This window comes from Oryzias latipes, chromosome 19 (genome assembly GCF_053564925.1).
Source record: "Oryzias latipes strain Hd-rR chromosome 19, Olatipes_Hd-rR_3.1".
Taxonomy (NCBI): Eukaryota; Metazoa; Chordata; class Actinopteri; order Beloniformes; family Adrianichthyidae; genus Oryzias; species Oryzias latipes.
In genome coordinates this window covers 6,946,412-6,961,343 of record NC_136255.1, presented here as the reverse complement: position 1 = coordinate 6,961,343, position 14,932 = coordinate 6,946,412, and the positions used below count along the sequence as shown (strand labels likewise).

The following is a 14,932-nucleotide window of genomic DNA, read 5'->3' as shown; positions in this document are numbered from 1 at the left end:
TGTACGGCGTTTAGAAGAAAAAGGCTCCCCTTTTATGTCCTTTTTTAACTCCCCAGTGGCCTGGATTCATTTGTCGGAAAAAAAAGATTTTCCTCAAACGGGGCTTTTACAGTCCAGCAGTTCCAGGGCAGCGGGTGTGTGCCTGTTTACGCGTAATGTGCGCTCTGATGAGGGGATGGCTCTGTCATGTGTGGAGCCTATCGCGTTTCCTCCCCTCCTTGCATCAGACACACCTCCAGAATATGACTACTTACTATATCACAGGTTAGAAAGTGGAGCATGAGTGTGAGTCTCTGCACGTCAAATAAAAAGAAAAAATAACCTCTCACTCCGGTGGGCAAAAAAAGGAAAGAGAGAAAAAGTTTTTTGAGCAAAAAAGGAAGGTTTTTACTCCTCTGAACAACTGGAGTTGAAAATTCACATTATGCCTGTGCGCTTAGAGTCATAGGTGAGAAAAACAGTCCAGTTTCTGCTTTGTTTTTATTTATTTTTACCTTGTAAATGTTTTGATTTAATTGGACGCCTGCGCAAAACTTATGACATTTGGCACAGTGCGGGAGCGAGGCTGCAAATGGGCGGTATAGGTGGCAACCTCTACCTCAGCATGTTGAATGGGACTGAAACGCAAACTTTCGGAAAGAGCACCGACATCAGCAGTCACCTCCACCGCGGCGGCAAGGATCTGGCCGACTTTAAGATGGGGATTCAAGACGCCAGGTTTTACTATCCGGACTCGGTTCCAAGCGGCCAGGACGCGCTGTCTCTGCCCTACCACTCAGAACAGGCGATGGGAGCGTACGGACCACAGCCCGGCAGGTTTTACGCGCAGACGCTCGGCAGCTGTCCCTACAGCGGCGTGCGCTCTCCGCCGAGGAGCGGAGCCGCGCAGGGTTTCATTTCGACCGCAGGAGACGGGTTTCCTGCGGGAGGGAAAGACGGGTACGCATCTACCCCGGACAACTACCCGACGAGCTTTCAGCACGGCTACCAGCGATCGCCTCTCTACCCTTTACCTGGGCTACAGGTGTGCGGCAAAACGCAGGCGCTGCTCAATAACTATCCGCTGTGGGCCAAGTTCCACAAGTTCCAAACCGAGATGATAATTACCAAACAGGGCAGGTAAGCAGTTATCCATTTCCTTTCATCCAATAAAAACTGCAGTTATTCTTAAATTAATTTGAATGTTTTCCTCCAGCAAATTTTTCTTTTACGATGATAAACTTGATTCTAACAGCTCTTACAGCACATCAATGGTTGGAGCTGCTGCCAACTTTTTTAAACTACAAATTTAAAATACTTTTTAATTTGTGCAGAAAATACGCTAATCAAAGTTGCTGGTTTATAAACTTCTATTATACTTTTTTGTTTTGTTCTATAAATTAAAACTTGATTGATGCAACGGTTGTTTTAAAAGTGAATGAAGCTGTCACTTCTTGACCTTTGTACACCTTTCCCTTTAGCACAGCAGAAAACAGTCCTATAGAAAACAAAATATGATAAATAGTCTACTTTTTATCTTTAATTTGTATATTTCTGCTTCAAACTTAAGGTTTAGAAGTTTTTTCCTCCAATTTATCCAAGGTAGACTAAAAAAAGTGTCCAAGAGAAAAGAAAAACTGATGATAAGCAGCTGTTAAACAAAAAAAAACGTAATTTTCTGAAAATTGAAATGTTTGGATGAAATACAAAATTTTAGGCGCTCCCGGACTGGAAAGAGTTAGTGCTAGCGGGCTGTTCTGATGGGTCAACGAGCATCAAGATGCAGTCACGTCAATGAGCATTAATTCACTAATATGGCGCGTGCGTGGTTGACAGAAGGTTTCAGGCCAAAGGTTTCTCATGGCTTGGATCTTTGCAGAATACAGTAGCGTGAACATAATATGACAGTGATATTCCCATTGACTTCACTCATCTGAGGTTTTCCTCCAAAGCACTACAAGGCGTTTATGGATTTTGTTTCAATTTTTTATTCTGCTTTGGCCTTAATGCAGAATTTTGAATGTTTTCAAGCGCATAAATCCAGTTTCAAGGTGTATTCTTAGGCAGTGGTGCTGAAAGGCAACTTCTACTCTTTCTTTTAAGTAATTTAAATCAGATTTTGGTGTAAATTCTTCACATTTATCCATTTAATAGGTTCAAAAATCAACATTTTTATTAGTTTCTCTGAAATTATATTTTAAGATGAATTTCTTTGTATGCATTATTTCTGTCCAAGTCTGTGTGCGAGCATATGTGTGTGTTTGTTTATGTGCCCTTTCACAACTGACAGTGAGCAGTCATGGCAGTTTCCTTTGCAGAAACACTGGCTGTGTGTGGTCAGCAGCCTTTACCAGCGAAGCCATGCAGTTAATAGTGTTTTATTATAAAGCAGCTAATTTCAGAGATGCCTCAGAGCAAAGAAAGTGTCGCCTGCACAAAGTTGAGAGACTTTTTTTGTTCAGCAAACACTACCCACAATGACAACAGGGGCTGGGATCGTTGTGCAGAGGTGTGATCCTTCCACATGTGAGCTTCATGTGCAAAAGAAGTGAGAGAAAAGAAAGACCACGGACCACAAATGACAAAAATTCTGACATCCTTTCATCTAAAATTTCCCTTTGACAGTGAGAAGTGCACAACATTAGGTGATAGTAGTGACAGAAAAAAACATTTTTTTCTAAAGCAGCAAAAATTAAAATTAAAGGTAAAGTCGTGGCCTTCTTCGAAGTCCTTCTTAAACTTTTACTCCAGATTCAGGTTTAAAATAAAGGGCTGTGATTTTTTTTGGGAGTCTGCGAGTTCTGCAATGTTAATCAAAACACAGGTGTACATGGAAGCGAAGCACAGGAATGTGAAGCGAAGGGTCAAACACCACCAGGGCTTTAGATGGCTCTGCTGAGGAAGTGAGGGGAACCTTTGAAGTTCAGGAAGTAAAAGACTAGATTCTCTTTTTTTTCTGCTTTCTTCAGTCTCCGCTAGACTCTAGGTGTACAGCTCGACTCATCTCTCAGAAGTTTTGCTCACACACCACACCTGGCCTTTGAAATCTTGACGCATTTTTATGACTTGTAGCAAAGAGGGGCAAACTCATCTGCACCTCTCATGAGCTAAATTCAGATCACCTCACAGGTTGTTGCCTTCTTCTTGCAGCCTGCGCTTAACTGTGGCAAAGTTTACTAAAGCGGCTTGCGGCACGCAGCGTAAGAGCATTATTTGTCAGTCTGAAATCTTGGTCATTGATGTCAAAAAAATTCAAAAAATTCTAAAAAATAAAAAAATAATAATAATATTTTTTTCTCTACATTAAGGGATTTTTAACAGGATTAAAGGTGACAGAAGCTGAACACAAAAGAGAAGTATTTTCTCATTCTGTTCAGGCCAAATCCACACTACTTCTGAAATCATTTTTATTTGTTTTTTTCCCTTTCGTGGTTTCCAAGAAACACTTTTTTTCATAATTTTGTTTTTTGTTTACATGTCTATGAAAAGTTTTGAACTAATATTTTGTATTATGCAATGAAGTTTATTCTTTAGACTTCTTCAGAATGTTTAAAGGATCAGGCTTAATGTTGTTCTTTTGAAATACCTTTCTTGGAAAGATGGAATGATTAAGGTGGTACTTTACAAACAACTTTAAGGGAATTTATCGCCATCCTAACACGTTTAAGGGAAGTTTTACACCTAAAGGAATCATGCTTATTTGCTCTCTTTGCTCCACTGACTCTAAGCGGTCTAATGCGAGGTATCGCTTCAGAGAAAAAAATATTCCTTTGATTAGTTTTGTTCCTTTTTTTAATCACAAGCTGCAGGATCAGATAAACATGAAGTTTTGAGACAATGTACACACTAATAAGACACTATCTGACTTTCTCTGGCATTCAGTTGTGTTTTCCATCTTATAAAATTATCAAATTCATTATTAACAGTGTTTCATTTAGTCAGCAATACATTTTCACTCTTAGTGGACTTTTAAAAAATGTCTTTCCAAAGGAAATTAAAGTGGGTGTCTGATTTTTGCACATCACCTGAATAATCTTTGATCACTTCTTTGTTTATTTTTATGAAAATCATAAAAAGCAAAAAAAAGGTTCAAGTTACCTTTTTGGGGAATGTTTGGAGTCATATTTACTCATTTTCTGTCTTGTTGCCTGAAAGCAGAAGTGGGACTATTTCAAGGTTTTGACAGTATGACTAGTCATTTCCTGTTCAGCTGTCTATGGGTGCTTGTGCAGCTTTTCACAGAAACATTGAGTGTCAATATTTTCAACCCAATAAATGAGCACTTCCTTTTGTGCAAATAACCTCTGCCAATAATAATGTAGAGATACCACTAACAATGAGCTGTATGGTTAATAACTCTGATATCAACATATATTTTTTTAAGTCAATAAAATACAAACTGAATCCACATAAAGTATTTAAATGTGAGCTGGGTTTAGAGCTGTTTTAGGAAAAAAGAATGACTTAAGGTCTTTGACTTTAATGTGCTTACGACTGAGGACAAACCCAGACAAAGCAGCTCAGTAATGTTTTGACAAGTACAGACCAACGTGTGCATTTCAGCCTTTATATATTCATTGCTAATTTGGTTCAACATGGTTTAAACACATTTTAGCCACACTGCCACTATTTAAGATAAGATCAAGTTACTTTATTGATCCCAGCTTGGGAAATTCCGTGTACAGGCTCAATAACAAACAAACAATGAGTGACAAAATCAGGGAAGCAATCAGTCAGATAGCAGCTTTTAGAAAAACAGACATCAAATGAGTTTATCTATGGCAAATGGATGATGAGTTGTAAAGTCCAATGGAGTGAGGCAGGAATGATCTCCTCTGGCGGTTGGTGTGACAGTAAAGCTGCCTTAACCTCTTGGAAAAGCTGCTCCGCTGACCTTCAAGTACAGGATGGAGAGGATGTTCAGGATTGTCTATGATGGATGCGCGCTTATTCAAAGTCCTCCTTTCCATCACAGCTTCAAATGTGTCAATTTTGCACGCGATTACAGAGCCAGCCTTTCTATTCAGTTTGTTCAGTCTCTTTGTGTCACTGGCAGCTATGCTCCATTTCTATGAAAGACAAATGAAAAGTCCACTCGCATAAAGAGTCCAATCTTTCAGCTTCAACATTTTTACCATGCATTGCAAACCTTACAGATTAGGGAAATGTAGCTTCGGATGAATGATAACATCAGACATATTTATAGTGTGTCATTATTGTGAAAAAATAAAAGCATAAAGCAGAAGTAATTAAGCTTGTTGAGCCGCCCTCAGCAGCTATCTCTTAATTTTTTTATTTTCTTTAGGGCGTGAATTTTTATAGTGTGGGGAATCTGCAGCTGCTCCTTTGCCTTTCCCTTGGTTAGTTCCAGGAGTCAAATAAATTACTGCAAGATGCACAGATCTTTCCGCTGCAAACCATCACACCTCCACCACCATGCTTCACAGTTGGCATGAAGTTTTTAGATGCTGCGTTTGTTTGTTTTTTGCCGAATATGGTGATGTGAACAACGACTGAACATCTCTGAACCGTTCTTGCTCCTGAAGGCTTGTGGGTTGTTTAGATGCAGCTGCACAAACATAAACCAAGCGGTTTTTAAGACTTACAAAGCTTTTTGCTCCAAAGAAACAAATGCATCATGTAAACATTTTTTGTTTTAGTTCGTTTGTTATTTATTGCTTGTTTTAAATTTTTGCAACTTTAATTTTCTAAAATCTCTGTTGTTTTCTCTGCAATCTTTTACCCTGGAGAAGGATGGACTTTCAAAAGTTTGGAATAAGACAATAAGGTAACAGCAACAAAATATTAACCTAGTGTCTTTCCGAGTAGCAAGTACATTTCTTTAATGATCACTCTTGACAAAATGTTTAATACCCAGAAAAAAGCTGTCCTAACAAAGGCAGAGATTCGATTTTTGGAAAACAAATTAAATCAAATCAAACTTAATTTTTTAAAGCACTTTACATGACAGAAACATTTTTCAACTTAAAAAACATATTGAAAGACCTTCAAAGATTCAATTAAAAATAAAAATATTACAAAAATTGTTTAGTGAGTGAAGTTAAAGATAGATCTGACCTCTGCAAAAACGCAAAATGTAAATAATATATAATTGATACTTTATTTATCCCACAATGGGGAAATTCTTCTGTGGCCCCCCCACTCCTACTTACAGTCTTCAGATAGTAAAGAAACACTGAGAGATGTTGGACGACCTGCTCTACCGCCTGAGCTAAACTGCCGCCCTGTCTCTCTGTATTGCAGCTGAAAAGTCTGAGAGGTCTGTTAAAGTTGGTTGGATTTGGTAAAATGTATTTAAGTCTCTAGATTTTTTTCAGTCTTTTAGTTAAGGAAAACACAGCACACTTATTGGTTTTTCATCAAAAATGAACTATAATCTGATTGCTAAAAAACAATTGTTAAGAAATGACTCTTTTTAGTGTAATTTTAAAGTTTAGTGTTGTATAATCAAGATTTGTACATAAAAAAGAACACAAAAAATAATTTTGCTTTATATTATATCAATTTCTGCAGCTTCAATCTGAATATTCCTGCACATCAATACCTTTAACGCAAGAATCTATTTCCAGCGATAAAAAAAAAATTCTCTTTTTTTTTTTAAACTAAATTAAGGTCATTTTGGAGCCAAAGTGATTTGATGCATATTTGCATCAATAGTGGTTAAAGGGACGGTGAAGATTTGGAGCCTTTTCCCTACGTGCTAACAGAGACAGCCGGACTTGTTTGAATGTCTTGAAGACATTTCACCTCTCATATGCAATAAGTCAATACAGAAACAACAGGATAGTGTTCGTGTTGAAAGAGTGCTCATGTCCGGCAGCAGCTGTAGACTGGCATGTTTTCGTCACAGATGATCAAGCGCGAGCATGGTGACAAAAAACGGACCTGAGCTCCTGTCCGGATGAATCAGCGGGTGCACCCATGTAGAAAACTCCTCTCCCTGGTGAATCGCTGGTTACTCTCCTCCTTTCAAGCTTCTGCTTTCCATCCCCAGGACAAACCCTTCCTCCCCAGTCACTCCACCTTCTGCTCTTTGCTTTCCCTGTCTATAACCTCCACTTCCCCCCACGGTTTCCTCCTGCCTTCCACCCCTCTTCTCCCACTCCCTCCAACATCCAGTTTATTTAGCTGTTTTTTCCTTAAATGTCACTGTATCTGTATTACACGCTGGTTCACCACACTCTTTGGTCTCGACGGTATTTTGTCAGAAAAAACTACTGTTATGAGTCTTCATGTGCACAACACACCTGAGCAGGCTAAGAGCGAACAAGACATTTGTTGTTACTGTCATGTGTTCATGAGTCAGAGTGGCGTGTTGGCAGGTTGGGTCGCTGCATGAACAAAGCTCCTCTTCCTGCTGCGGTATGAACACGTTAGACAGTTAAAAAAACAAAACAGACCATTTCCCTATAAATATGGTGAAAAATAGTTGCGTCAAAGCTGTACTAATTACCAGATCTCTAAAAATATCCTCCTAAACCAATGTATGTGTCGCTTGCCTCCACTCTGAGCTTCTAGCCTGAAAGCCTCCCCCACATGCAAATGCTTTTCTGTGATGTGTTTACTACGGTTTCCCCCTATCTTCAGTTCTGATTTCCTATAAAAGCTTCATTATAAGTGAACTGACAATATGAGCGGAGTAAAACAATAACTTCTCATCGACTTTCGAGATTACTTTCGCCGTCACATGACTTTCTGTTTTCACTGGTATTGAGCACTGCATTGGAAGAGGAGCCGCTTCACCTGTTCTTTGCGAGCCACTGAAGAGCTGCTTGCATGATTGTGTTTCACTGACAGCCATGTGGCATCGTTCCTTTAGACCGGCAGTTCATTCTGAAAGACTCATCTAGGAGCCGTTGGGTTGCAGGGTTTGTCTGGCCAAAGAACATAAGAACAAACATTTTTTTAAACTAAATCTAGTCTAAAGCAGTAGTCAGAATTGAGATAAAATTTAAAAAAATACCTTGATTCATGTTGTTATAAATAATTACGATTTTTAATTGTGTCACACATAGGCAGCGCTCTGGATCATTTCCTTGTCAACTTTGTGTTCCCATGCGACAATGACCACATTTCTGTCTTAAACACAAATAAATGTCTTTAATGTATGACATAGTGGACCACTGTTAGCTGTGACCTCAGACTTTGTGTCCACTGTGGGTTTGTTGTTGCTCAGATTCAAGGAGAAAGGTAACCTTGCTTGTCAATTCTAGACATACGTTTTTACAATTTATGTAAAGGGGCTAAACAATTCTAACCTAAATTGTCATGTGATCTGTTCCCTGGAATCGCCTTAAAAACTACATGGAGTTAAACCAACATGCCTGTAAAAGCAATAGTGTAAGTAAATATATCCAATTACATATGCTAAACTATATTATTAAATTTGAAAATTAAAGTAGTAAGTAATGACGAACCTTCGGATATCCAGACTGAGTCAAAAACAAAGATTATGAGAGTCGGACAAAGTTCAGCAAGTAACCACTAGGAGGCGTGTCACACAGGCAAGTTAGTCCTTTTCAACTGTTTACAAAAGTCAATATGTGTAAGTGTAAAATGACTTGAGACAGAATCACTAACATGTCAGCAATAGGAAAAAATATATTTAAATAGCAAGGTTGTTTTTGCTCATGGTAAAGAGTAATGTCTTGATGATTCCAAAAAGCAGAAGTTTAAACTTGGACAGGTAATTTCAATGAAGAAAAAGTAAGTTGAATATAGTTGGGCTGCAGAGATCCATCCTCAGGGTTTAAATATGGTTTTGACTTCTCCTCTTGCACCACCACCTGGTCAAAGTTGAACAATTTCTTCATTAAACTAATGAGCAAAGACCAGTTAAATCAACTTCAGGTTCTCTTCTGTCATTTATTTTCATTTTTGGTTGTAACTTTGCCCAAAAACAAACAAAAGGTGTTTTTAAAAAGAGAGAAATAAAACCACTCCTGTGCAACAATGTGCTGGAGCCACAAGTTTCCCTCCTTCTTTTGTGACTCCTAACAACCTGCCAGTTTCAGTTTAATCATACTTGTTAGCACATATTTAAAACATTTAACTGCTTCATACATGGGGTTACTAAAGTCTTTTTAAAACCTGTGAAAAGAGTGAAAGAAAAAATCACTCACAACAGACTGAGATGTGCAAAAAATATGAGGATTTACTCTTTTCCTGCTTCTAAAAGCTTCCCTGTCTGTGCCACATGCATCAGCTGCGCCCGTCTGCGGCGGCGTCTTTGTGGTGTTGTCGTGCTGAGGCCAGGTCTTGCAGCTGCGTGTCATTTTCATTTGGTTTAACCCAGCCCCTTCTGCTCCTTCCCCCGGCCGTGAACCCGGGGCACCCTGACCTCCCGGTTACCTCGTCTCACTGAAGCCCTCGCTGGTCAGAATGAGTTCAACATATAAAGCCCCAGCAATCACGAGCATCTTTGAGGGCATCTTTTATTAACAGCAACATTAAATATTCACCTACAGTGTCACCCCCCGCCCCCATCCCTCCACTCCTACTCACAGTCTTCAGATAGTAAAGAATCATTGAGAGATGTTGGTTCGGATGGGGAGGTTCAGATGGGGATTTGTATTAAATAGCTATATATATATATATATATATATATATATATATATATATATATATATATATATATATATATATATATATATATATATATATATATATATCCCAAATTGTTTGAGGTTGTAGCAGTGTCTCTCCTTGACTGCACACTTAACATTTCTGAATATGTTTGTTTTCTTGTGTTTATTCAGAAGAATGTTCCCCTTCCTGAGCTTCAATATCAGTGTTCTGGACCCCTCTGCCCACTACAACGTCTATGTGGACGTGGTTTTGGCAGATCAGCATCACTGGAGGTACCAGGGCGGCAAGTGGGTCCAATGTGGGAAAGCAGAGGGCAACATGCCAGGTAAAGTCCTAACAGAACACGTCAAACTTTTCCCTGATCACTGAAAAAGCATTTACAACACTTGTGTCATGGAGAAGATACTGCAAAGTAAAATTTAAAGTTTATGTACAAATTTAGATAAATGATAAGCCAAAAAAATATGGCACTTTATCTGAAAGCTTTAGTTATATATGAACTAAATAAATGATAGGTTTTGTAGTGGTTCCTGTAAATATAGATGGAGCTTGTTTGAGCCACGGCATCTCCTTAATGCTCTCTCACTGTCAGTCAGGGATCTGATAAACTGTGGACTTCCAATTTCCCTCCGGATGTTTATGTTCAACTTTTATGGCTTTTAATCAAACATTTTATAACATATCAAAGTGCATCAGACTCTGTGTCTTCAAAAGTTCTGTTTATACATAGTCTGAGACCCACATAAATGGTAAATATAGCAATTATGTACACATCCAAGGGCAAAAAGTAGAGGTATTAATAGTTGCTTTTGCAGTTATTGAGGAACAAAAAAGGATATTTGCTAAAAAATGTTTAATATTAACAATATTACCAATGAAAAGTGCATATTCTGTAAATCCATATTTGTCAAAATCTTTGTTAGATTTGGAGTTAGGCAGATCAATGAAAGCAAAACAATTGCCTAATTCACCAAAAAGAAAAACAAAATAGTAAAAGGTTAAGGTCAAGACACCAAGACAACAACCAAACCAGAATATCCAAATAGAATAAACATTGAAATAAGCAAAATCAGTTTCAATCACTTACTAATTTGGTGCATTTATCCTCAGAAAGAAAGAAAAAGCTGTAGAGATTGCATTTCGGATGTGATTGTTGGTAGACAAACCACAATTAAATAATAGAGAGCAGCTCTACTGGAAGGTGTTGTCACACATATGCCAGGTGTTGTAGAAAGGTAGGTGCTGATGTGCTCCTTGTGGAAACTGTGGTAAAACAGTTTCTCTCAATTAAATTTAATAAAACACTTTAGCAGCAAACACATGTAGAGTTAGTGTACCACTGTGGTAACACTGGAAACATTTTTGGTGCTTCTAGATCTCAACATTTCATTAAAATAATAAGGACAATAGCATACTTGACTGCTGCAACTGATGGCAATGTGGGGATCAAACCTCTGACTTTGCAAAATAAAAGGGAGGAAGTCACATTTTTTCTGTAGGAACAATAAAATATAGTATTGAAAACATGCTTTAAATGTAGGGCTGCACGATATGAGGAAAACCTGCTGTGCGATGTTAGTGATCAATATTGCGATGATTGATGCATGAACAAATAGCAGAACCAAAAAACAGCTAATACATCGTCTCCATTTCACTGCAACACCATTATTTAAATAGAAAAATGACCCTTGTCTACGCAGTAGACGAACATCTAAGGGATCGCAGTTTACACCGTCTTTCGCGATCTGTGTATCGCACAGGCTGACATTGCGACAATAATAATAATTTTGCGATTTATTGTGCAGGCCTAATAAATGTATTTGTGTGGCTGCAGGGAACAGAATGTACATGCACCCCGACTCTCCAAACACTGGAGCTCACTGGATGAGACAGGAAGTGTCTTTCAGCAAGCTCAAGCTCACCAACAACAAGGGCAGCACCAACAACACAGCTCAGGTACCATCTGAGATCCTCCTTCCAACCCTCACAGCATTGTCATGGAAAACTTTAAAGGTCACATCTTGGGGTTTCGCCTCCAGATGATCGTCCTCCAGTCTCTTCATAAGTACCAGCCTCGTCTTCACATCGTGGAGGTGAAGGAGGACGGCTCTGAGGATCCCTTCCTGTCATCCAAAGCACAGACCTTCGTTTTCCCTGAGACTCAATTCATCGCTGTCACTGCTTATCAGAATGCAGACGTGAGTCACTATGCCAACTTTAAATCCTAATTCACTAAAGCTCACTTTTTTCCTTTTCCCACAGAGAATAGTGATGAGTTGCATGGTTTTTCTTTGACTAATACAGCAGCTTGATCCTTTACCACTGGAGATATCACCGCTGACATCTATATAACACACAATCTTTGACTTACTGTAACTGTAAGTCAAAGACTGTTTATGCAATCAACGTTAATCAGTTGATTCTGACAAAAAATAAATTTGCATTGATACACAACACATTACTTAGATAAAGTGTTGCATAACAGCGCAAAGCTGCTTTTCTTTGTGACAGAATCAGCTGATTTACGTTGATTGCGTATGCACTTCACAACTTTAAAGTGTTGCATATCAGTGCAAAGACATTTTCCATTTACACTAATTGCGTAAATAGTTAAATAGTTACAGTAGTTGAAAAAACGTCAACCCTCGAGCTAAAGCTCTGGTGTTAAAAATAATGTTTTCAAGATGGCTTATGATGGAAATTGCTTTGTTGTGAGGTTCATAGATGCATACATTAAAAATACATATGGAGACTCACATCTTAGCTTGAGTTAGTGGGATGGGACACGTCAATTTCAGCGCGGAGTTCCCTCATCACAGGTGACCACAGAATCTCGGCCTTTCATGTACTGTCTTCAGTACACCTCTCAGAAACTGCACCAGTTTCTTTTGATGCAGAATAGAAAAGATGAGGAAAGAGCCAGGCCATTTCTGTCGAAGTGTTTACCCACAGTGTGGTCCTAAAGATCAAGTGGTTCCAGTATCAGAAGAAATAGCATCCTAACCTCATTAATAATTAGTCAGTGACCTCTTTTTCTAACTCCATTGTGACTCTTTGCTTCTGCTGTTTTCTCTTGCACACGTTCTCATCGCCTCCCCTCTATTCCCAACACAGATCACTCAGCTGAAAATAGACCATAACCCCTTCGCTAAAGGTTTCCGAGACAATTACGACACGTAAGTCATCTGTAAACTGCTTCATTTGTAAAGTGCAGTGAATCCTGTATTGTGTGAACCTTGCATGGCTGAGAAAACTGTATTTCTGCTAGCAAGTAAATGCCTAAGTACTTGTATCACCTTTTCAATATTAAAATAGATGCAATTACTGCCCTGCTGCTGAGCACACTGCAGGGAAAGGGTGTGAAAGGCTGTGAGATGTTTGATAGTTGTTTGAGGTTTAGGCAGGAAATAACACCTTCTTCTTTTTCTTCTTCCTCTCACACGCTCTTCTCTGCCCTCTTCCTCCTTACCTCATGGCCAGGCTTTATGCTCCTCCTGACTCTGAGCGCCTCACCCCCTCCCCCATAGAGAGCCAGCAGCTGCTGCCAGGGGGCTGCTACCCCCAAGGTTACCTCTCTGAACAGTACATGAGCCCGCTTCCTCAGAGCCGCTTCTACAGCCGGGACCCCATGGGCATGAGCCAGCAGCACAAAGACGCGCCCGCCAGCCCCGGACCCCACAGCCGGTGGTACCTGACACCACAGCAGACTGTGGCCCCAAACCGGCTTGACTTCGCTTCCCCTTATGAGGGGGACTTCACGGGAAATGGTTTCTACAAGCCTTTCCCCCTGCAGACATCTGCACACCATGCCCTCAGCTACTACCCAGACCACCATTTTGCTTCCTCCAGTGTGTCTGTTTCAGGAGCCACCTCTACAGGCTGGACCACCAGCAGACCCACTCCACAGTACCTCAGTCACCCCAACAAACCCGGTCCCAGTCTGGGTTGGTATAGACCCATATCATCTTCGTCCTCCTCGTCATCATCTTCTACTTCACCTGGACATCCTAGGCTGCATCCTCCACCCCTCCTTGAGTCCCTGCAGCCTCCCCTTCCACAGGATAAGGCCAAAGACAGTGTGGGGGTGGAGGACCCCTGGCTCGAACCACCTTCTGTGAAATCCGCAGACTCAGTTGACTCAGGGCTGTTTGAGGGCGGTGTGGGGGACAGCAAGAAGAGGAGGGTGTCACCCTACACGTCCAGCACTGAAAACTCCCCACCTCCGCGCAGCGCAGAAGTCTGCGACAAAGACAGCAACAGCGATGCAGACTACTATAGCTATTACACCCACTGAAGACCTCCCACGTCCATGCAGTCACTCCTGAAACCCCCTTACTGACCTCAAAGACACACATGAGTAACATCACCACACAGATCCTCATCTGAGGCCCCAGCTCCCGAGACTCTCAAAAGTCTCAGATGATGGCAGAAGGAACTTTCAAGGAATCTGTCAAAGTGAATAGAAGCGGATGTGACCGCGACACTGCCCTGCAGTCACGCAGTAACACCAAGCAGACAAACAGAGGTGTGACTTAAGTCTTTGAAACATCTGGAGATTTGAAAAAAAAAAAAAAAACGAACAAAAAAGAAGAGATCTGCATATCTGCCCTCTGACAGATGCCTGCGGGGATTGTCTGTTCTTTCTGCATCAAACACTCTCTGCCTCTTTTGCCATGTCTTGTCTGTGTCTTCCTTTAACCCCCAACCATTCGCACATCTCTTCACAATATGTTCACGTTCATCTCCCCTGTTAATACTTGGCAAAAAAACACTTCCCACTCTCCAATTAGACCCAGTGCAAATGGAGTAGCTCCCACTAGTGGTCAGTGAAGAGCACTGTAGGCGGATGGCTCAGAGGTCAAAGTGTTTGAGGATGTTCAGGGGAGGTAAGACTGTTTAGCATGTTCTGAGGTAATGTTTATCATTTTGGCCTTTTGTATATATGTATATCTTTGTCTGTGTAAGAAAATAAAGATCTACAGCAGGTAGACACAACAAATCCAACAACTTTTATAGGAGCAACTAAGACACAAAGGACCAGTTACTAATGAGCAACAATAAAATAAAACCTCACACTGAAGTATGAATCTGCAGTTTAAAATAATCTGCTGCCTTTTTCTTCCAAACCAAATGTATCAAAAGTTACTAGTTGCAATCGTTTCACTTTTTGTCAAAAACAATTTGTTCTCTGTTCTTAAACCTTGTGGGGGAAATATTATTTTCTTAATTGATTTGATCAATTTAAAAATATAATAATATGATAATATGATGATGCAATTGATCATAATGTTATTTATACAAGATGTGTGCACCTTTAAAACGAAGTGAAGATGTAGTATTTGTT

General features: G+C 39.9%; 1 protein-coding gene across 1 annotated transcript; it reads left to right on the top strand.

Annotated features, from left to right (window-relative positions):
- Window positions 1-226: 226 nt before the first annotated feature.
- On the top strand, window positions 227-14,178 carry tbx21 (T-box transcription factor 21). Its single transcript, XM_004080643.5, has 6 exons — window positions 227-1,119; window positions 9,759-9,913; window positions 11,423-11,544; window positions 11,628-11,786; window positions 12,703-12,764; window positions 13,069-14,178. The coding sequence occupies exons 1-6, from the start codon at window positions 572-574 to the stop codon at window positions 13,880-13,882; spliced, it is 1,860 nt and encodes a 619-aa protein (XP_004080691.1). The 5' UTR covers window positions 227-571; the 3' UTR covers window positions 13,883-14,178.
- Window positions 14,179-14,932: the final 754 nt, after the last annotated feature.

Coding starts and splice junctions, on each gene's coding strand:
- tbx21 (XM_004080643.5), top strand. CDS start 572: ATGGGCGGTATAGGTGGCAACCTCTACCTCAGCATGTTGAATGGGACT. Junction 11,545..11,627: donor GCACCAACAACACAGCTCAG/GTACCATCTGAG, acceptor TTTCGCCTCCAG/ATGATCGTCCTCCAGTCTCT. Junction 11,787..12,702: donor CTGCTTATCAGAATGCAGAC/GTGAGTCACTAT, acceptor TTCCCAACACAG/ATCACTCAGCTGAAAATAGA.